This window comes from Triticum aestivum, chromosome 4B, assembly GCF_018294505.1.
Source record: "Triticum aestivum cultivar Chinese Spring chromosome 4B, IWGSC CS RefSeq v2.1, whole genome shotgun sequence".
Lineage (NCBI taxonomy): Eukaryota > Viridiplantae > Streptophyta > Magnoliopsida > Poales > Poaceae > Triticum > Triticum aestivum.
This window is the reverse complement of record NC_057804.1, coordinates 31,074,062-31,096,188: the sequence shown is the minus strand read 5'-3', so window position 1 is coordinate 31,096,188 and position 22,127 is coordinate 31,074,062. Positions and strand designations below refer to the sequence as shown.

General features: G+C 49.1%; 2 protein-coding genes across 2 annotated transcripts; both read left to right on the top strand.

Moving 5' to 3' along the window:
• Nucleotides 1–3,810: 3,810 nt before the first annotated feature.
• LOC123089923 (receptor-like protein 3) lies at nucleotides 3,811–6,002 on the top strand. The gene has a single exon (XM_044511463.1). It carries the CDS (start codon nucleotides 3,858–3,860, stop codon nucleotides 6,000–6,002), a length of 2,145 nt encoding a protein of 714 aa, XP_044367398.1. The 5' UTR covers nucleotides 3,811–3,857.
• A 10,435-nt stretch (nucleotides 6,003–16,437) lies between these two features.
• Nucleotides 16,438–18,940, top strand: LOC123094327 (UDP-glycosyltransferase 91C1-like). Its single transcript, XM_044516359.1, has one exon. The coding sequence runs from the start codon at nucleotides 16,631–16,633 to the stop codon at nucleotides 18,014–18,016; it is 1,386 nt and encodes a 461-aa protein (XP_044372294.1). The 5' UTR covers nucleotides 16,438–16,630; the 3' UTR covers nucleotides 18,017–18,940.
• The last annotated feature ends 3,187 nt before the right edge of the window (nucleotides 18,941–22,127 follow it).

The following is a 22,127-nucleotide window of genomic DNA, read 5'->3' as shown; positions in this document are numbered from 1 at the left end:
CGCATCCATGCTTCTTGACACCAGATTTTGTGGCCTGATTGTTGTTGGCCGTCTTATACGCATCCTCTCGCGCGTGGGGTCTACAGCGCCACAACTTGTCCGAACGCGGGCGCCGCGTGTGGAGCAGCTCGATGCCCATTCTCTGTTCGACGGTATGTCTCAACCAGGCGAGCGGGTGTACAACGACACAGACGAGCAGATGTTTGAGATGATCCATGACGAAGACGGAGGATGGGTAGGTGGATGACTCGGAGTTCACGTAGTCGGGCATGGAGTCAGACATGTACACCCAGCAGCAAGATTTGTACACCGGCCAGCAGGAGCCGGAGGAGGATGGCGACGACGACCTTGATCTAGATGAATTTGTTGCCGATCCAAAGAAGAAGGCCAGAGGAGAAAGCTTCAACATGAGGGAGTGCGAGTTGTGCGATTCATGGTTGGCCACTAGCATCTATCCGATCCGATCCGATCCATGGTGGCATGGAGCAGAAGGGCGCAATATTTTAGGCCAACATTCATACTTGTTTCGATGAGCACAAATATTTTGAGCCCTACGCGGTAAAGTCGTTTAACCATCGATGATACATTATCCAAAAGGTCGGGTCCAAGTATTGCGGCAATTTGAAGCAACTAATCGGTCGGTGGTGTGCAAATCACCGAGCAAGTACGTTGTTATGTGTGTTGGTCATTTGGCCAGATATGCAACTTGGTGACAATGTTTGTCTTTGTAGCATTCTCGTGCGTGCAACTTGTTTTTGAAGGTCGACAAGAATAACTTCGTCCTCGTGCATTGTTGCTTGAAGTTGACTGGGCAGCCCAAGTGGAATTTATTCATTACCAACATCGTGAAGACCGCATGCGTCGGCATCGAGGAAGAAGCGGGTGATCCAACCGACCCAACAAAAGAGCCGCCCAAAAAGATTAGAAGAGGGTTTCTGGAAAGAAGTGGGAGGAGGAGAAGGAGAAGAGAGAAGGGGTGGTGGATAAAGATGACAGAGAGTTTCAAGGATATCTTGGCGAAGGAGGAGGCATGCACTGGGGGCATGTGTTAAGCGCTCCGACATCTAGGAGGAAAAAAGACCAAGAGGTTTAATATGTTGATGGCGATGACCGAGAAGAAACTCAAACTTGAAAAGAAGAACACCATGCTCGAAGAGAAGAAGGTTGAGATCCCGGCCGCATCAGAGGACACGAAGATGGTGGCCTCAAAGATGAAGGAGTTGGATGACGATGCAAGGATAATCGTGCAAGTCGTCCATGTTTGGATGTTGAAGCGCATGACGGGCTATCTGGAGGCGGCCGAGAACGAGGCGGATGGTGAGGAGGAGCCGACCACTAAGTGAGCGTGGAGGCTCGGATAGCCGATACAACAGGGCCAAAAATCCATTTTCACGGAATGTCAGTCTGAGATACTTTTGTGACCGGGCATGTAAAAACTATGCATACTTGTCTCCTTTAAATTGTGATCGGACGCTGTGCATTTGAATTTCAAATTGCTCATACCTCGGCTGACATTTAGGAGATGTGGTTAGATGGACGACTCCCGCATCACTAGTCCGGACCTGTTCATGAACGAATACAGTGTTTGATTTGGGGTGAGCTTTGAAGATGCCTTAACTACCCTATGTTTCAAATATAAAATGTTTTGGTCGATTTTATACTATCATAAAAGATCTCACACTTTCCATTTGCATGGAACACAAAAGAATTTCTACAAATACATGGACTTTTTTTACTAGAGAAGATTCCTACAAGAAAGATCATGACCATGCCCATGACCATGAGGTCTTGAGGAGTACGTTGTATGAGCATTGTCCCCAAGCCGGGCACGTTTAAGGCTCTAGTCGAAGTCAGGCATGTTTCCATCAAACGTACCCTGATACTATTCCCTCTGTTAGCTAATATAAAAGCGTTTAGATCACTATTTTAGTATTCTAGACACTTTTATATTAGTTTACGAAGGGAGTATTCTAGACACTCATTATTCCCTCTGTAAACTAATATAAAAGCGTTTAGATCACTATTTTAGTATTCTAGACACTCTTATTTAGTTTACGGAGGGAGTATTCTAGACACTCTTCTATAGCTTCCCTGAGCAAGTAGATGCACCAGTTCAAGAACCAAAGTGATTTACATAGATTAGAGCTCCCGTATCTTGAAGAAAGAACTACATAAATGGCAGCAACGAACTTAATCATCCCACCCTTTGCAACCGTAGCTATCTTCTTCGACCACATTACATATTTTCATCTGATGGCAAAAGATTATGAGCTGAGCATCTGGGTACCAATTCAGTACAGTTATATATTGCAGGCAGGCCCTCTGAACCTAACTTAACTCCATCTTTCAAGGCGAGGCCTAGATTAGCTTATATTGGAGGCTCATTATAGAGGAGGGCTGTAGCTCTGGATAAATTAGATTGAACCCCTCTTTCGATTTTCATCTCCAAATAGTCCTTGTCTATGCATGGTGCCTCTCCCACCACCAGCTTTGGCTCCCTGGGAAGGCATCACCTGGAATGAAAATATGATGGTCAATGAGGTTTATCCGTGGTATGGGTTGTGTAACAAGCTTACCCATGTAGTATGAAGTTGCGGACGTATGAGAACCAACATAAACAAACATAGAAAACAAACACAAAACATATGATTTGGAGCTTTACTTCTAAGATTATTTATCGAAGTAAGAGGTGAGCAAGCCCTAAATGTATGCCTAAAATGTGTTAGTGGACCCCATGAACCAATAAAGCCTAACAAGATGGCAACGGGTACCTGTTACCCGATCCCCGGCGGGTAATTGCTCAATTAAGGAACGAGTTTGAGCCACGGGTAAGTAAATGGCAAAATTCCTTCCCCACTGGGTAACACAGGTACATGTACCTTTGTCCATTAGTAATTATCCATACCTGTTACCCACGGGTACCCAGTAGTGGAGGCTTGACATGTGAACCCCGTCTTTTGTTGCTCAGTTTTGAGCTTTATCATTGTCACTTGTCTTGCAATGAACTATGCCATCTAGAATTACTCTTGAGAGTTGTGAGATGTGAGATGTGAGAGTTTTGATACTTGATCGTTTGAACCTTGCTACTTGTTATGATAATGATGCGATGCTTAAATTATGCTAGTATTAAATTGATGGATGTTTAGTGTTATGATGTGATGGCATGCACTTGTTGTGCAATTATTCTATTGAATTAATGGATAATAGTGTTACGATCTGATGGTATACACTTGTGCTGTGCAATTATTCTATCAAATTGATTGTCATAAGTGTTATGATGTGATGGTATGCAATTGTGCTATGCAACTATGCTATTGAACTGCAGGATGTTATGATTTTGGATAATAAGTTGCTGGTTTGATATGTGTGAATTGCTCCTGGAGGTTGGCATCAGAAAGGGCGGGTATACCTGTGGGCAAGAATTATCTGTCGGCGACGAGTATGAGTGAAATTCTTCCCCGCGGTGCGTATGGGGTAATGGGCAAGCCTGTGCTTTCACGGGCATGAAAAGAAGAGAGGCTTTAGTGCTTTACCCGGTTGGGTAATTACCCATTGCCATCTTGAGCCCTTAATGGGCATGCTCAGAAAGAACCAGATTGACCATGTGCAAATGTAGGACTAAAAGGTGTTAGTGGACCTCAAGAGCCAACCAAGAGTCAGGGACTAGTAGGTTGGTACCCAGCCTCTTGATGGCACCATCGTACCTCAGTGACAGAAGATGTACTCTGATGCAACTACAGTAGCACTATCTTCTAGTTATAACGATACCACTGCAACACTGGAAACCACCACCTATCGGCTACCAGATAACCATTGCACAAACAGGTTAAGATGAGCAAGTTTTAAGCTTACCAGCCATGCATTCTGCAGCCCTAGTCACGCTACAGCTGTTTCTGCTGCTGCTCTCCTTGGCCTCTCCTGCCCGCTCATGCACCGAGCAAGAGGAGCACTCCCTCCTCCAATTCCTCACCGGGTTATCCCAAGATGGCGGCCTCACCGTGTCGTGGAGAAACGGCACGGACTGCTGCGAATGGGAAGGCATAACCTGCGACAGGGAGGGGGGCGTCACCGCAGTCTCCCTGGCATCTAGAGGGATTGAAGGTCGCATCTCGCCGCACCTTGCCGGTCTCACCGGCCTGCTGCGTGTCAACCTTTCACACAACTCGTTCTCCGGTGGCCTTCCACCGGAGCTCATGTATTCCAGAAGCATCATCGTCCTCGACGTCAGCTTCAGCAGGCTTAGTGGGGTGTTGCACGAGCCGCCATCTTCGGTTACCTACGCCCGGCCTCTGCAGGTACTGAACATCTCGAGCAACCAATTCGGTGCAGAATTTCCATCACACACATGGAAGGTCATGCAGAATTTGGTCGTGCTTAACGTCAGCAACAACAGCTTCACCGGGCACATACCACTTTCTCTTTGCCTCTCGCCATCATTGGCCATGCTTGATCTTTGTTACAACCAATTGAGCGGCAGTATTCCTGCTGCACTTGGCGCTTGCTCCAAGCTCAAAGTGTTCAAGGTTGGGCACAACAACCTAAGTGGGACTCTCCCTGCTGAGCTCTTCCATGCCACTTCCCTGGAGCATCTCTCCTTCCCCAACAATGGATTACAAGGAGAACTTGATGGAGCAAGCATAGTAAAACTCAGTAATCTGGTTACTCTCGACCTCAGGGAGAACAAATTCAGTGGGAAGATCCCACGCTCCATAGGTCAGTTGAAGAGGCTACAGGAGCTCTATTTGGGTAACAATAACATGTCTGGGGAGGTGCCATCAACTCTGAGTAACTGCACACGTCTCATGATCATCGATCTGAAGATCAACAACTTCAGTGGAGAACTAGGCAGGGTCAACTTCTCCACTCTACAGAACCTGACACATTTAGATGTTTTGAGAAATAACTTCAGCGGCATAGTGCCAGAAAGCATATACTCATGCAGAAATTTGATTGCACTGCGGGTGTCGTTGAACCATTTCCATGGTGAGATCTCACCAAGAATAGGGAATCTGCACCTATCCTTCCTATCACTTGCTAGAAACCCTTTTACAAATATCACAAAAGCTTTTCATGTCTTCAATGGCTTCAGGAACATCACCACTCTGATTATTGCCGAGAACTTTGTGAATGAGATGATGCCACAAGATGAGACCCTGGATGGTTTTCGAAATCTTCAATACATCCACATGGCCGACAGCGCGTTAACCGGACACTTGCCAGTTTGGTTATCAAAGCTTAGAAACTTGAAGGTACTAAAGTTATCCAACAATCGACTCACCGGACCAATGCCAGGCTGGATCAACTCCTTAAATAGCCTCTTCTATCTAGATGTATCAAACAACAGTTTTACTGGGCAAATCCCAATCGCCTTGATGGAGATCCCAATGCTTAAAGATAATACAGCAGCTTATTTGGATCCTGGCCACGTTGAGCTGCCTCTTTTTTGGAGGAATATATCACGCCAATACCATTTTCTTACAGCTTTCCCTACACTCTTGAATCTGAGCATCAACAATTTCACAGGCGTGATTCCATCGGAGATTGGCCAACTGAAAGTGCTTTCTGAACTCGACTTCAGCTCAAACAAATTATATGGACTGGTTCCGCTGTCGATCTGCAATCTCACGAAGCTGGAGGTGCTAGACTTGTCTAATAACCATCTGACGGGTGTAATCCCTGCAGCACTGGAGAGACTTCACTTCCTTTCTGCATTCAACATTTCGAACAATGATTTAGAAGGGTCTGTACCAGCAGGAGGCCAGTTGAGCACTTTTCCAGATTCCAGTTTTGATGGGAACCCAAAGCTGTGTGGCACTACGCTTATTCATCAGTGTAGTTCAGTCAGAGCAGATCCTATCTACATTATCTCTGCAAAACAGCCCAGCGTCAAGGTCATATTTTTTATTGGCTTTGGTTTGTTCTTTGGAGTAGGCGTGCTATATGACCAGCTAGTGTTATATAGGTATTTCGGCTCAGCCCATTTCAATTGTAATTTGTTCTAATATTCAATGGATAGAGGTCAATCAAGCAATAAATAGCCATGAATTTTAGTTTTTTTGCGTGTTTGAATCCACCCGAGTTGGATCTTATTTTATATTAGTTGAGCCTGCAACAGTTTATGTTGTTCGCTTCCTGAATGATAGGTAGTAGTAATTCAATGATTTTCAGATTGGAAGTCGTGGTTGTGAGCAATTCAAGTGGGAAGTGTTCAGGGTAATGTAATTTTATTTCAATCAGGGTTGGACCTAGCGTAAACATAAAACTGGTCATTAGTTGACCAGACAGCTAAAACTTTACAGGATGTTACACATATTTGGTCCACAGATGAAACAACTTCATGTAAGTATTTCTTTTCTTTTCTTTTTTGCAACACTACTTCATGCAAATATGTTAGCAACCCTATTGCGGAAACATCTTCAGAGATGCATATATCATGCCAGCCAAGTTCATGCTAGACAACAATTAAATGAATACAGTAACTGTTAATAACGGGGTCAGATCACCCTACATTTCATACAGAGCTCAATCTACAGATCCAGATCACCATAGACAGCAGTAACAAGTAATCAACGAACGGCACATCAATTACCAATTGCGCCTTGCCACCCTATAGTCCTATACTGACAGAATACAAGCGACTGCTACATCCACCGAAAACCTGTAAGCAAGAAACAGACAAAATACCTCCAGAGGGCATACCACCAGATCATTCACCCTCCGCCGGACCGCCGGCGATCCAGCATCCCGCGCCTGATTTTCGATTCCACCGAGGGCCCGGAGATTCGCTAGGGCTCGCGAAATCGCCGTGTCGCGCGGGGCGGGAGACGAACGCGAGAAATGATATCGCGCATGCGCGGGCTCTCTCTCTCTTTTGCGTGCTCTGGATGTGCGCCCGATAGCTTGAACGGCGAGAGGGCGCTGTGGCCACCGGACTGGAGGGAGGCGGCGAGGGGCGCCGGCCGGCAGCGGAGCAGCTCGACCAACCGGAATCTGTCGTATGGGCTGAAGCTGAAAGGGAGCGCCTACAACTTGGGCTTTGCTTGATCTATTTTCTTTTTAGGGAACGGGCTTTGTTTGATCTAAATCGGAGTCTTCTTGACTGGGCCGGCCCACTAGCACGCAGTAGCCAACCACGCATTTTGCTCAACAAAAAAGGCATTTTCTGTCCCTTCCCTAAAAAAAGGGATTTTCTGTTCTTCAAAAGAGAACGTAGTCCTAGCCAGTGAGAGGGGCTTCCAACAAACTGTGATTGATACGGATGGTCAAGAAGTAGCAGTTGTGTGGAACCGAGGAGATGTTGGAGGGCATATCTTCGGGGAGATGCGCACCTATCTCCCGAACTTTTCAAGGGTTTGAGTTGCGATGGACTAGCCGGGAAGCAAGCGGAGCTGCCCATATATGTGCAAAAGAAGCTTTATCTTTAGGGATCCTTCATGTCTCTTTTCTTGTAAACCATGTTTTCCCGATTGACACTCTGCAAACAAATTTGTTCCGCCAAAATGAATAAATAGCCTTGATGGCGGTTCTTGAAAAAAAAACCCGGATATTTTAGCAAACATTTTCTTTTTCTCAAAAAAAAAGAGAACATTTTTTGAAAACAAAAACATCAATTCTTTTTGTTACTTAAGACCATAAATGTCTCAGGGGCAGCCAATGGCCCAATCTACACAAGGCGGTTTTGCAACAGTTCAACGGGTTTCAATTGCAAAAAGCACGAAGGTAATAGCAAGAGTGGTGGGTCATTAAGTGTGTCGCTAGCTCGGCCCTGCTCCGCACAAGCAACCTCTGCGATTCCTAGAGTACTTCCGTTCCTAGTTTCTTGTGTTTGTTCTTTCTTCTTTGTCTATTCTCTTGATGTTTCTAGCTTGCTTTATTTCAGCCGGCTACTGCGGCTATAGAACCGTTGTCACAAGACTTCCCTTTTCATAACTCGTGTTTTCGGCCAGCCAGGACTCGAGATTCCACCCTATATATGCCTCGGAATCATGTGCAAACCCATTGTGTGCAACAAAGATGATGTGACGGTGATGTTCATGGACACCTGTCATGGAGGCATGTGTGACGAGAACCACATCCTCCTCCCACTAAGTAGCATGCATTCTCATTCATGGCCTAGTTGGGCAGGGGAGTTTGTGTTGAGGGCAGCTCCCACGGTCGAAATCACACATGAGTAAGTCCACCTGGCACTCCCTTTTGAAATTTATGTGTATTATACACTAACAAAGACATGATTCCAGAGTCAACTCCTCATACTCCTCCCCAGTGTATGAGCTACATGCAACTTGCCCGGGGCCCTATCTAGTCGTGGTGTAAATCATGTTGTACGTTTCAGGGTACGCAAATACGACATGCTTACCGTGCTCTTTCAGGATGAACTTAGCAACGATTGGGAAGAGTCCGAGGTTCATCAGAAAGACGACGCCTAGAAAGCCCCTTGGAAGATGGAAGCGCCAATTTCAATCAGAGTGCTATGTTATTATGTGGCATGGCCGTCATCCCTTCTGGAATATTACAATTGAAGATGTCATCCCAGTCTACAAGCAGACATACTACCTGGGTGAGTCGATCTAATCTTGTTATTAGTGAATAAATCCTTCTTGAGACAGCATGTAACATGCACTATGTTAGCATGTCTCTAGTTTCGGGCTCATTTGTCGTGGACAGAGTAGTGGCCCTTGTAGCGTTTCTTTCTCATGCCAGTGTTTCACTATGTGGTGTGGCACAGTTGGCTTTGGCCCGGCTGTGGCGGGAAGCACAGAAGGGACGACGTACGGTGGGAGCTTGGAAGAGGCCAACAGTGGCGACGGGAGGTGAAGGAACGGCGCGGCTCAGGCTGAAATTTCCCGCTTGGTTCGCCGTCAGCAATCCGGATCGAATGGGTATCTCGAGTGGGAAGACCCCCCTCTTTTGGTTATTTGCTCGCAAAATATTGGTACCCATGCAGGATGCACTCACAGGCATGCTGCTGGAGGTGTGTTTTGGGTCAAAAGAAAGATGCATATTCGGTTATTGGGTATTCTATCAAAGTATGTTTACGATGTTGCTGTTTTTTTTAACACGGTTATGATGAATTTTAAAACGAGTTGAAAAAATGGTTTTGATGATTTTTTGTGTGTGAGTGGTTCCGATGTTGGAGATGTGTTGCAGAAATTTCTCTCGTGGCCGTGCGTTCACAACCACAGTGCACGGTCCCGGCGATCACAAATGATGGCTTGGCGTGGCGGTCGGGCCGGGGAGGAGGACCGGATCGCTGCGTCAACCACACGCCCAGATTTTCAAGTCTCCACTGCCGTCAACCTGACAACATCCCCACGGCTAGGATTTGGTCGGTCGCCAGACAGTAACCAGTCGGAGCACATCACTGATAGATATTCTACACGTTTGTAGTTAAAAGTCGTATATCATCCTGGACTCCTCTTTCTATAGCTAGCTTAAAGTATCTGGACTAAGCGAATCAATCTGGACTGGCCGCCTCTAGTCAATGCTTTGCCAAAATGTATATGAAAATGAAGCACTACAGTTAAATTGTGCAATTTTATGGAACGTCCCCTGTGGCCCGTACCAAAAAGAGGATTGTGGCCACATATGCTACAGTTGCATGCCTTTTTTCCTTCTACTTCCTCCCTCCGTTCCAAATTACTCGTCATGGTTTTAGTTTGAGGGAGTAATTTTCAGTCACTCTTGTCTGTACCGTTGGATCAACATCCAACGGCTTTCTTCCTCCCGGCATACTATTCTTCTTCCTTACCGTGCCGTTAGGATTTCGTCGAACCGCCTGCTCCCACCACCTGCGGCTGATTATGGTACCGCGCCCAACCCCTTCTCAACTCGCCACCTCCGCCTATCTTCCGCTACCCTGCCATCCCTCTACCCCAACCCCAACTCTTCTTCTCGACACCCAGCACACGTATAACTCCCCTCGACCGGGGTCACCGCTGCCGCATCGTCACCAGCTCCGGGTTGTTCCCAACTGAGGCCTCGCCGGTGACCCCACTTCTCGCTGCCGCTCGTCACGGTGCCCCCATCTCCACCCCGGGGCTTCTTGCAAATTGATTGATGCATAACAAATTCTCAGGCAATTGAGAAATATAGTAAAACTGAAAAGAGTTACGTGCTGACGGCCATCAGGAAATTGCACTGATACTGACCGCTTGGCTAGCTACTTTACTTGTCCTTTGGTGGAACAGATGTGCATGCTACAATGGTTCCTAGAGCCAACAACGACTTGACTAATTGACTCGGCAATTCGTGTCACCATCAGAATACTCGGGAGTACTACTAACGTTTTCGTGGACCGTGTCTCCTACGCCCGCCCTGCTGCATATAAACAGCTCTGAATCCGTTAACCCCTCGCACACATCAGACGCGAGTTCACTTAGCGCGCACCGGCGACCAGAGAGCACGAAAGCGAGCTGCGGGCGCCGATTGGTCTAGCTCCATGGCGGCACGTCACCGGCGCCACCGCGTCGAGGCACCGAAGCCAGCATGGCTCGTCACGATCAAGGCCACGCCGCCGGTGCCGGCGAGGGGCGACGCTGCCAAGAGGCTCGTCGCGCCCACTCGCTCGCCGATCCTGCTGTCGCCGTCGGTGTGGCAGAAGGCGCAGCTCGACAAGAAGGGCATGGCCGTCGGCGACCGTGGCGACACCGGGGTTGCGCCAGCGCCGGCATCGCCGAGGATCGGCTGCATGGGGCAGGTCAAGGGCGCACGGAGATGCCCGAGAGCGCGCTGCCCGGCCTCCTCGAGGGGACCGGCGGCGTCGGGCCTCCCATGCGGCAGCCTGGCGGGGCTACTGATGGGGCTGTTCCGGCGGCGGTCGACGGGGAGGAAGTCGCGCGCATACTCCAAGGTCAGGGACGTGGCGAGTGACTCGTCGTCGTCAGGGAGCGCACGGCGTGGTGCCCGTGCGCCACGCCCGCTTGAGCTCGACCCGCCGTTGCCGGTGCCGGCGCCGGTGGTGAGACGGCCGGCCGTGGAAGAGAACGCGCCCAGCCTTTGGGGGCGGCGGCGCGGCGGCGCAAAGGTCCTAGAGGGTCTCCAGATAACGTCGTAGGATCCATCCTGGTAGAGCAGAGTTGAGTCCTCACACTACGTTAAGTACAAGATCACTAGTACAATCTACTGTATTAGTATGTGCATGTATAGGGAAGACTTCGTACAAGAAATATTGACTTGTGACATGATTTACACAAGATGTTTGTGAGCTTCACCATGCATGTGGTCTCTAGCTACGAAATCAATCAAATCGTCCTGTGCTTTTATTCTTCTTCTTTCTTGAACGGGAGGTTGAAATCTCCTGCCTCTGCATCATTATACTATGGGACTGGCAACGGACAAGTCGTCTCAAAATATATAATTTGGACAAGTCAATTTTCTCTTGGAATCGACTTACACCATTTTGGGTCAGTAGATTTTTTTTTTTTTGGATCAGTCCAGTCGATGGACAGGCTGCGAATTGATTGGCCAGCCTCACACAGCCAGTGTACTCATGCACTACGGGAAAGAGCTATTTTGCCGTCAGTAGGCAGCTTTGCCGTCAGTTTTTCGTCGGGCAAGACGGCAAAGAAAGGGTTTGCCGTCATCAATAGACGGCAAAGAAAAACTGACGGTAAAATATACTTTGCCGTCTGAAAAAAAATACAGACGGCGAAGACCTCACTTTGCCGTCTGCAAGAAGAAACACAGACGGCAAACATCTTTGCCGTCTACATTTTTTATTACAGACGGCAAAATATACACTTTGCCGTCTGTAATAAAAGATGTAGATGGCAAAGATCTTTGCCGTCTGTGTTTTTTATTGCAGACGGCAAAGTATGCTCTTTGCCGTCTGTAACAAAAATCATAGACGGCAAAGAAGAAGCACATCATACGGATCGATCCCATGGATCGATGACGTGTCAGCCCATCCAAAACCCACCAGCCCCACCTACCCATCCTGACACACGCACTACCTAGCCAGTCCCACCCACCCACTAACCCACGCCCCACCCCACCCACCCACGCACACTACACACCACACATCACATCCAGCCCACATCCATGGCCGGTGCTGGCGAGCAGGGAGGCAGCGGCCCCGCCTCTACTCGCCACCGGCGCGGCCAGCCCCGCCTCCAGTTGCCTCCGGTCCAACCGGCCCCCTCCATCGCCCGTCGGCTCCGCTGTGCCGGCTCGGTGCCCATCCAGCGCGGTCGGCCCCGCCTCCAGTCACCTCCGGCGCGGTCGGCCCCGCCTCCAGTCACCTCCGGCGCGGTCGGCCCCGCCTCCAGTCTCCTCCGGCGCGCCGGCCTGTCGCCCATCGCCTCCACTGTGCCGGCCGGGTGCCCCGTCGCCCAGGCGCGGTCGGCCCGTCTCCCCTTGCCTCCGCCGCGCCGGCCTCCCGTCGCCACCTCCACCAGAAGCGTCTGCCGCCCATCGACCACGGACTCCCACCAGCCGGCCACCATACACCGCGGCCCAAGCTCTTCTCCCTTTCCTCATTTATTTCCCTCTCACAAGAAGTTCTCTCTTCCGCAGGAGCTGGCCATGGAGGTCCTTCACGCTGCCGCCGCCCAAGCTCTTGAAGTCGCGCACGACCCTGCAGATCCGGTCGAGGTCGAGCAGCCATCGCCGGATCTGATGCCCGTGACCCCGCCGGACCTCCCTGCCTCTCCATGTCAGCACTGCCGCATCCCAACCACACCGCCGGCGCTGCCTTGCCCAGGAGAAGACGAAGACTCGATTGCTTTTTTACAATTTTTTGTAAGGTTCTTCTTGCAAGAAAGAAGGACTCATTTATTGTTTTTCTATGTGGAGGTCCTTCATGTAAAGTGTAAACATTGCATATGTATAAGCACTTAAGCAGTTCCTTGTTCGTATGTTTCCTTCACCGCGTACGTTTCTTCAGTCCAGATGTGCATTGTGTATGGATATTGTGTATAGATTAGATATATTTTTTTATTAAAAAAATCTTTGCTTTGCCGTCTGGGCATACAAGGAAGACAGCAAAGACATAGCGTAACTGACGGCAAAGTACTTGACGGCGTCCGTCAACGCGACCGCTCGGTCTGTTGGCATATTTCGCCGTCTAGCTAGTCTGCTGACGGCAAACCATATTGACAGACGGCAAACTCTTTGCCGTCATCTCGACAAACAGCAGACGGCAAAGTATTCTTTGCCGATTTATCTTTGCCGTCTGACTTTGCCGTCTGCTTCCTGACGGCAAAGTCTTTGCCGTCTGGAATTAGGTCTTTGCCGTCTGTGATCCACAGACAACAAATTACCTGTTTCCTGTAGTGATGGTGTTTTGGACTTTTTTTAGGACACAAATCTAGGTACTATTGATCTATCACAATGTTTACAGGAATGATAGTTGGGTCATGAGGAGTACCCAACCATAAATACCTCCCTTGAGGAAGAGAAACACCAAACCTAGCTATGTTGTGAGCCTTATTACTTTTTTTACTTCGAGCATTTCTTAGATTTATGCCTATCTTCTGGACTCAAGAAAAGCATATCCCTCTTCTTTGTAGTAGGTGCTGATAGAGGCTCGCTAACATTCCAATCATCACCGTTCATTGATATATTCACTTTGCACTTCGGCAACCCTTTTAAAATTGTTCACGAAATTTAAATGATGTTCACAAAATTTAAAACATATTCATTTTGTAAATGTTTCTGTTTTCTAATTTTCAAAAAAAATTAAACATATCCATCTTTTTAAATCTTCTCATTTAAAAAAATAGACATCTTAATTTCAAACAATGTTCATAAAGTTTTCAAAATGTTCATAGATTTTCAAATTATTCATATATTTGAAAGAAAAATAGTTTTGTATTATTTCTACCATGTATTACCTACGATAGTCGTTAAGCGGCTTAAGCCAAATGCGCTATATAACCCTATGCACCCTAAAATTACAGTAGTATTGTGAGCCTACACACACTATCCCCGAGTCTCTCTCGTGAATCAAGAGAGTGCGTGCGTTTTCTTCCCGCAGATGACAGATTGGCTGCTCTTAGAGCCTACAGAAAATCGACACGCAACTCGCACCGACTCAGTTGAATGTCCACCCTCGCCATGCAAATTTGTTATTTTTATTTTTTTTCCTTTTTAAATTTTGCAATCACATTAGTTGTTTGTGTGTATTCCCAGTGAGGGGAAACCAAATTCCTAGTCGTTACTTTCTTACAGTTAACTTTCTCATTTGTCATCCATGGTTTTAGTTTTCTAGAAACAAAATATAGTTATGCAAAAGGTGCATATATGTATCTTTTGATATGCTTCGGAATCCTGTTTTGATATACTCTTCACTATTGTGTTGTAGTGTTATTTTCGGATGAATATCACAATCATAAATATGTGCATTATTTCCTTTAAATGCTTTGGGGGAAGGGGGCATATGTCCCTTGTCCCTAAAAGCTACTATATTAGAGTGGTAAAAAGAGAAGACTATATTTATCATCTCTAAAGCTATTACAGACACTACTACACACAAAAATGTGAAGTTGCCATGATTGATTGTCAGATAGAATTAACAACAATTTGCTGTGAGACTATTCTAACAAAAGATTCTCTTGTGCCTCTATTACGTCATGACATGGCAATTTGCAAATGAACTGACGAGATTGAAGCGAAGGGGATGAGCAATATGCTACCTGCCGGAAGGGATCCAATGCCTTAGCAGTGTGTAGCCGCAGGTGGTCGAGCTCGAGGAGGCATGAAACATATCTAACAAAAGATAAGCTCCTCTCTGCGCTCATGCAGCTCCTTGTACGGCGCCGGAGCCGCCGGAGCACGAGCGCTTGAGAGCGCTGCGCTCCCACTCCAGGAGCATCTCCCGCTCCTCTCCGTCGAGGCAGGCACACACGAGCTCCTCCGCCCCGCTGTCTCCGGGCACGCCACCGGAGCATCCACCCACACGAGCTCCTCCGTCGTGTTACTGTAAAATAAAAAATCATGGCAACATTGACATGTTTTATGACAAGAAGCTTATAAGAGGCTATTCGGAATCCCTCCGCTCTGCAACTCCGCTGCGGAGCAGAGCGGCATGCAGCTGTATTTTGGTGAGCGGCTAAAAAAGGGTGTTCCACACGCTCCACTCCGTAGTGAAAGAGTGGAGGATTCTCGAACACAACCTAAGATTTGTATTGCTAAAAGAGAGAAACAAAAGCATCGTGGGGCCTTCCTGTCACACCAATCTCAAAGTAAACGTTTGATGGTTGATTCCCAACGGATACATATAGACGGTAAATTTACTTATTCACACCCCGACCATCCTCTCTCCTCCATGAGCCGCGTGTTGGGGCCCTGGTCACCGGCGATCGGCAGCATGATCAGGGGGTGCTCGAACTCGAACCCTTCGAGGACCGAACCCCACCCACCGTGAGGCATGAACGCGCCCACGGCGTCGTGTGCCAGAACGCTCACATGAGGAACCCACCGCGCCGCTACCAGGCCATGCCCGCCCGTGCGCTCCACGAGGTCGTCTGGTAGTAGGGTGCTTTCTCCGCCGCCGTGGCCGTCGACTCGTCCCGGAGAGCTCCAGCCCGTGGGCCAGCTTGCGGAGCAGCTCGGCGCGCAACTGCGCCTCGCTTCCCAGCGCCACGTAGACCACCGACTTGGGCAGGAGGAGGAGGATCCCTCGTCCATGGCGATAGCGAAGCACAACCAACCACGCGAATACTCAGACTGGAATTTTTTCCCGTTCTAGCAATGCAACTTGCCTTTCCTGTACTGTACTGCATTATATACTACTCCCTCCGTTCCTAAATATAGGTCTTTTTAGAGATTTCAACAAGTGACTACATACGAAGTAAAATAAGTGAATCTACACTCTAAAATATGTCCGTATGTGGTAGTCCATTTGAAATATTTAAAAAGACTTATATTTAGGAACGGAGGGAGTATAACAGTTGTACAGGTGAAAGACTCCGGCGAATAGGTATCCAGTATCCAGCTCATGGATGGCATTGTGTCCATCCTCAACCTTGGGATCGGCTTAGAGCACCAACAGCCGCATAAAAATTTCGCGCCCAATAGTAGTTATAACGTGTCACTGTAGCACTTTTAATGCGTCGGGACCAACATTGCTTTAGCAGACGCCCAAAAACATGCGTCCAAAAAACACGTAGTGTAAATTATGAAGCGTTCGCAATCGAAAGCCCAAAATATGCTGCGCGCGATAGCGTTTTTTAGCTCATGCCTAAAAATTTTTAGCGCGTGCACTATTTTACAGCACCTGCTGAAGCTTTTCGGCGCCCAAAAAAAATATTTTTTAGCGCGTGGAGCTTTTCTTGGACGCCTGTTGGAGATCCTCTTTCATAAGTTACAAAGCAACCGTTGATATGGAGCTGGAGTTGACGGATCCGAGGGAGCCAAATAGCGCCACTTGTGCGAACTCAGCGAAGGATCGGATAGAATTGCTTAGCCATAGATGATGAAATCTCGTTCCATTATTCTTCAAAGAAAACATTGGGTAGCTTTCAAACTGTCAACTCGCATTGCTTCCGTCGAAACATCGACTAATGCTGCATCCATCAGCATCGACATCCCATTGTTTTCTGCGCCTTCAGGGCAATAAGGTACACCGTTGCTTCCCGCCGGCCCCAAATTCCGTGTTACTTCCGGCCGTAGACCTCTGCCGTCGTTGGCCATGGACGCCTCCGAGTCCGAGTCCTCGCCTCTGCATGTCGTCATCTTCCCGTGGCTCGCCATGGGCCACCTGCTGCCCTGCCTCGAGCTCGCCGAGCGCCTGGCCGCACGGGGCCACCGCGTGTCCTTCGTCTCCACGCCGCGCAACCTCGCCCGCCTCCCGCCGGTCCGTCCCGCGCTGGCGTCGCTCGTCCACCTCGTCGCGCTGCCGCTCCCGCGCGTCGCCGGCCTCCCGGACGGCGCCGAGTCCACCAGCGACGTCCCGCCCGACAAGTTCCACCTCCATAGGGTGGCGTTCGACGGCCTCGCCGCACCGTTCACGGCCTTCCTCGATGCCGCTTGCGCCGGCGGCAGGAGGCCCGACTGGGTCGTGGCCGACTTCGTGCACCACTGGGTCGCCGCTGTGGCCCAAGCCCGCAAGGTGCCGTGCGCCATGCTTCTCCCGTGCGCTGCTGGCGTCGCGGCCTTGTCCGGCCCGCCGCCGGAGTCCCGAGCGGAGGAACATCAAGCGGTCTCCAGGTCCATGGACGCAGCGCCGAGGTTCGAGGCTGAGCTGACCACGGAGGAGTTCGCCGCAGAAGACGCCTCGGGGTTGTCCATCATGGGCCGCTTCTTTATGACGTTGAAGAGGTCCAAGCTCGTCGCCCTTCGGAGCAGCCCAGAACTGGAGCCCGACGCGTTCCCGCTCCTGACGAGGCTCTACGGCAAGCCGGCCGTCCCGCTCGGCCTGCTTCCGCCGCCGCCCAACGGAGACCGCAGCGCCAGCGAGAACTCCGAGGACGTTGCGATCATTCAGTGGCTCGACGCGCGGCCGGCCAAGTCGGTGGTCTACGTGGCGTTGGGAAGCGAGGCGCCGTTGCGCGCCGAGCTGCTCCGCGAGCTGGCCCACGGGCTGGAGCTCTCCGGAACGCGCTTCCTCTGGGTCCTAAGGAATCCCGTCAACGGCGACGCGGACACCATCCTACCAGACGGCTTCATGGAGCGCACCGCCGAGCGTGGGCTTGTGGCGGTGCGGTGGGTTCCTCAGGTGAGCATACTGGCGCACGGCGCGGTGGGCGCGTTCTTGACGCACTGCGGGTGGGGTTCGGTCGTGGAGGGGCTCCAGTTCGGGCACCCCCTGATCATGCTGCCGCTCGCCGGTGACCAGGGCCCCAACGCGCGGCTCATGGAGGAGAGGAAGGTCGGGGTGCTGGTGCCGAGAGACGAGAAGGATGGGTCGTTTACCCGGGACGGCGTCGCCGGAGCTGTTCGGGCCGTTGTTGTGGAGGAGGGGGGAAGGGTGTTCGCGGACAATGCCAAGAGGCTGCAAGGCATCGTGGCGAGCGTGGAGTGCAACGAGAGGTGCATCGACTTGTTTGTTCAGCACTTACGATCTTGTAGGAACTAGGGAGGGTAAGAATTTTTTTGAGCTATCTACTACCTCTGTACTGAAGTACTTCTAGTTGGGAGGAACTTCGAAAATTCGTTGGCGTGGACGAGCTCGCCTGCTCGCGTTATCTGCAAGCGTCGGTCCTCGTCGGGATATGGAACGCACGCTGTATTGCAGCTCGTAGACGACGACTCATTTAATGAGTGACGCGGACGGGAAGAGAAAGTTTGTACGGTGCGGGTGACGGACGTTGAGGCGCTAGGCGGCCGTTTTCATCATGTAGCAATGTGTATCCCTGCTAGACTGAATTCTGCTAGACTGAATTCCGCTCGGGTCGACCTACCTACTCCATTAAACTCCCCATCTATCATCGACGGCGGCTCAGTCTATAATAGTCCATCCCCAAATCGAAGGAACGAACCCTAGTTGCACACTGTTCTTAATAGACCCCCAAATCGGAGCAAGGAACAGCAGCCACTAAACCCTAGTTTTTGCATAGATTTCTTCAGATTTGTTCAACATCACTTGTCTGAACCCTCTTCGCCGGTCAACGACAGCCGTCAGGTGGTGGATGCGATTTCTACAAGTAGCAAGCGTACGCCGACTACCTCGCGTCGCCGTGTCCAGCCGCACCCCCATTGGCGCAAATCGAGCCAGGATAAGAGCAAGGCGGCCAAGCTTTGGGAGTTCAAGATCTACAGGTGCCACACGCACCACACCACAGGGCAGCAGAACGGCATGCCGGGGGCACCCAGTTCGTTTCTTCAGTCAGCGCCGCTGCAGGATACATGCTCGCCGCGCTTCCAGCTGCTGGGCGCCAGGGAACCATTGGCGTTGACGCTGCATCCATCAATCTGGTGGTCTCCGAGGCCAACCTTGTCACTTGGGTGCAAAAGTGCTTGGGTGGCAATCCTTGTGTTGGTTGTGGTCATGCACGTGCGTGGTTAGGCGCCAGCTGCGAATAGAGCACGGCGTATCATTGTACCTGCAAATCAAGTATTATGATGTCTGTATCATTGGTTAGCAGCCAAGTGTATAATGGTGTAAGCGCAGCTATGGTGTTGCTGATGGCGAACTTTTGTAATGATCAAGTTTAAGCTGTGTGATGTAGTCTCGTTTGTGCAACTAATAATATTAATGGAAGTATGTTTTTAGCTAAGCAGGTGTAAAAAAAGAAGGTTAACTCTGACGGATCCCTTTCAAAGAGTCTGAAAATCAAACTAACAGGATTCCAGCCCATTGCACCCCAGCAGGGGCCGCGTCGGACACCTGTAAGGCGTCACCTGTATTGAATTACTGCTACCACTGCCCAGCGGTGCAGAGGAACATGATGTCAAGCAATTTCGTAAGAGGGGAAGAAATAAAATCAACTGAATCTGTCCTCACACAATGCACCAGACCAGATTGATTTCTCAAACAAGAACTCAGTGAAATACAAAAGGGGAGATGCACAGGCACACTACAACATTAGGCAGACTCTCATACATTTTTTCTTCTACATGATAAACATTCGAATCACAACAACCTGACCTCAAACAACGCGTACTTCACTTACGGTTATTATTACAACAAGAGTCTTGTGGTTAAAGTTAACGGCTACAAAGCCCTCAACAACACAGAACAAAAACACTGAGTCTAAATGAAGTCACCCGCAAATTGCATTTGGCTCTAAGGTAGCATTTTCAACATGGAGTACAACCCTAGGCTTGCTGCAGATGTTTTTCCTGTGACCACCGAAGCCACAGTTCGAGCATTTTGCCGCTTTCCTTTCTTTTTGAGGAAGATCACCTCTTTGTGGACATGTGGTGCTCTTGTGCCCTGGTTCTCAACATATACTGGAGAAGCGAGTTCGTTTACTTGTCCCGCATCCATTTCCAGCTTGTGCATTTGCTGTCAGTCTGTACTTCTTGCTTTTTGCACCACGATCATCATATGGAGGTTTATCCCTGCAGGTGATTGGTGACCAGGCTTCCGTTTTCATTCTGGAGCTTTTAGCCCCACGAAATTACCAAGTGCATGTGCCACTTGCACCAACGGTGAGTCGTGTGTGGCATCAGTTTCTCTATTGCTACTTCCATCGCCTTGCATTGATCTGCAAATGCAATTCAACATTCATTTTATTGAACTAGTATACTGAAAAAGAGAGAACATCACAAAGAGTGTGCTAGCAAGAATGGTAAATCAATAGACTAGTCGTCTCACCGGAATCATGTGAAGTAGCTGAGTGTGAATTATGAAGCTAGATGAAATTTTAAATTTTAAACACATCATTTTTTTGTTCACCTGTGAGCACGACGAGTACACCTTCCCGCCACATTTCTCCATTAACGAATGGTTGTGTGATGGTATGAACTCACTTATGTACCATCCATTGTCCTTTGATCGAAGCAATCGTATGAGCGCGGGGCACCTGCACCGGCAAGTCCGGGTGTTGCTTTTCTTCGGAATCCCCTGCAAATGCCACAAACAAACAACATTTATTTTTTGTTAGTTCAAACTCCTTTGATAGGCAGTAACATTATTTTTTTTTGGTTGACACAACATCTGCCATTGCCACACAACAGTCAACTGAAAATCAGTGCTTACCGAGCAGCCACATACTATCTCTTGCATGCATTTTGTCCTTTTAACATTAAGCCTGCTCTTGCCATATCTTACCCCAAATCCAATCTCCCAGGAATACAAATTGTAATAGTCATAAGCTTCTCCAAGTGAATGAGACGTGCTTCCTACTGCAGGCACTATTACAGTGTCAGTTTTCTTCTCAGCATATCTTCTCAATGCTTTTTCAAGAGCACTCATTCTGCCAGCACACGGAGGGCGTTCTTCAGGACTTCAGGTGCATGCCCAACAAGCAGACTGCACAACGCAGACATACATAATTCAGAAAAAAATGGGGTAACTAGCTTAGATTCAGAAAAATACATCGTAACTGCATTTAAAATGTGGCTGTCTGCCTGTATATTGTAAAGACCAGCATAGATCGATATGATACAGGAGGAAAAAAATTATCAGTCCAGTCGAATTTACAGGTTTACTGAGCCTACAAATATGGCGTATACCTCTTGGTCCAGCCCGGCGCCTGAGGATCGTCTTTGCCCGTCAACTGCTCTGAGTTCGGCGCCGACAGAGCCACTCCATTGCATTCGCTCTGCAAATATAGTTCCAATGTCACCGTCGCATCGCCCACATCACCGATACTGGATTCGGTAGCCGTGCATATGAAAGTTTGGTTGCCTCCGCCGCTTAGCAGCGATTCATCGGCGGCGAGATCTAGCAGAGGAAACCTACGGAAACGAAGGCGCGCACTAATAAGATGCGAGTCTGCTTACATCCGCCGGCGGCGAGAACAAAAAAGGGCGGCAGCAAAACATACCTGTCAACTGGATCCGATAGGAACTCCAAGCCCTCGCCTGTCGCCTCCGCCGTCGCCATAGCTATGCGTCCCTGCCGTCGTGCAGCGTCTCGAAGGATATATTTTTTTCGCTGAAGCGTTGCCGCCGGAGTATGGACCCACGATGTCATAGCACGGCTATCCCCTTCTGTTTTTTTTTCGGAGGAAGACGCTTATCCGATAAGGTTACGCCATTTTTGCACGCCGTGATTGATCTGACGACAGGGCTTATGTACCGTGGGAAACAGAAATGAGCAAGCGGCACATATGCAACTTGTACCATCCAGGGAACTGTGATCGTTGACGGACCCGTCTCCGTATTCTACTGCTTAGTTTTCGTATCTGTCGCGCCTCTGACCGAACGCACTTAATACACATCTCAACGCGGCAACATCCCATTGGTACATATACCGGGAGCGCGCGAGCTCGTCCATACCATCGCCGCTCTCGGAGGAACTTGTACTAGTTTCCTCCATCGACGAGAATTGTGGTACAGAGGGAGTATATCTGTATTGGGACATGTTGGAGAAAAGATTGGTTTGTTTGGCGTAAGCTGATTTCTATTTCTTGGTAGTACAAGAAGAATGAAGAGAGGAGCTGAACTTCGCCGCCGAGCATGTGTGTGCGACTGTTCGACGGAATGTTCCTTGTACTATTTTAGGGTTTCATCACCCGGTCCTTGCATCAAGAGGCGACAATGTACTACATATGCATGCATGCACTATTGGTGTTTGG

Coding starts and splice junctions, on each gene's coding strand:
- LOC123094327 (XM_044516359.1), top strand. CDS start 16,631: ATGGACGCCTCCGAGTCCGAGTCCTCGCCTCTGCATGTCGTCATCTTC.
- LOC123089923 (XM_044511463.1), top strand. CDS start 3,858: ATGCATTCTGCAGCCCTAGTCACGCTACAGCTGTTTCTGCTGCTGCTC.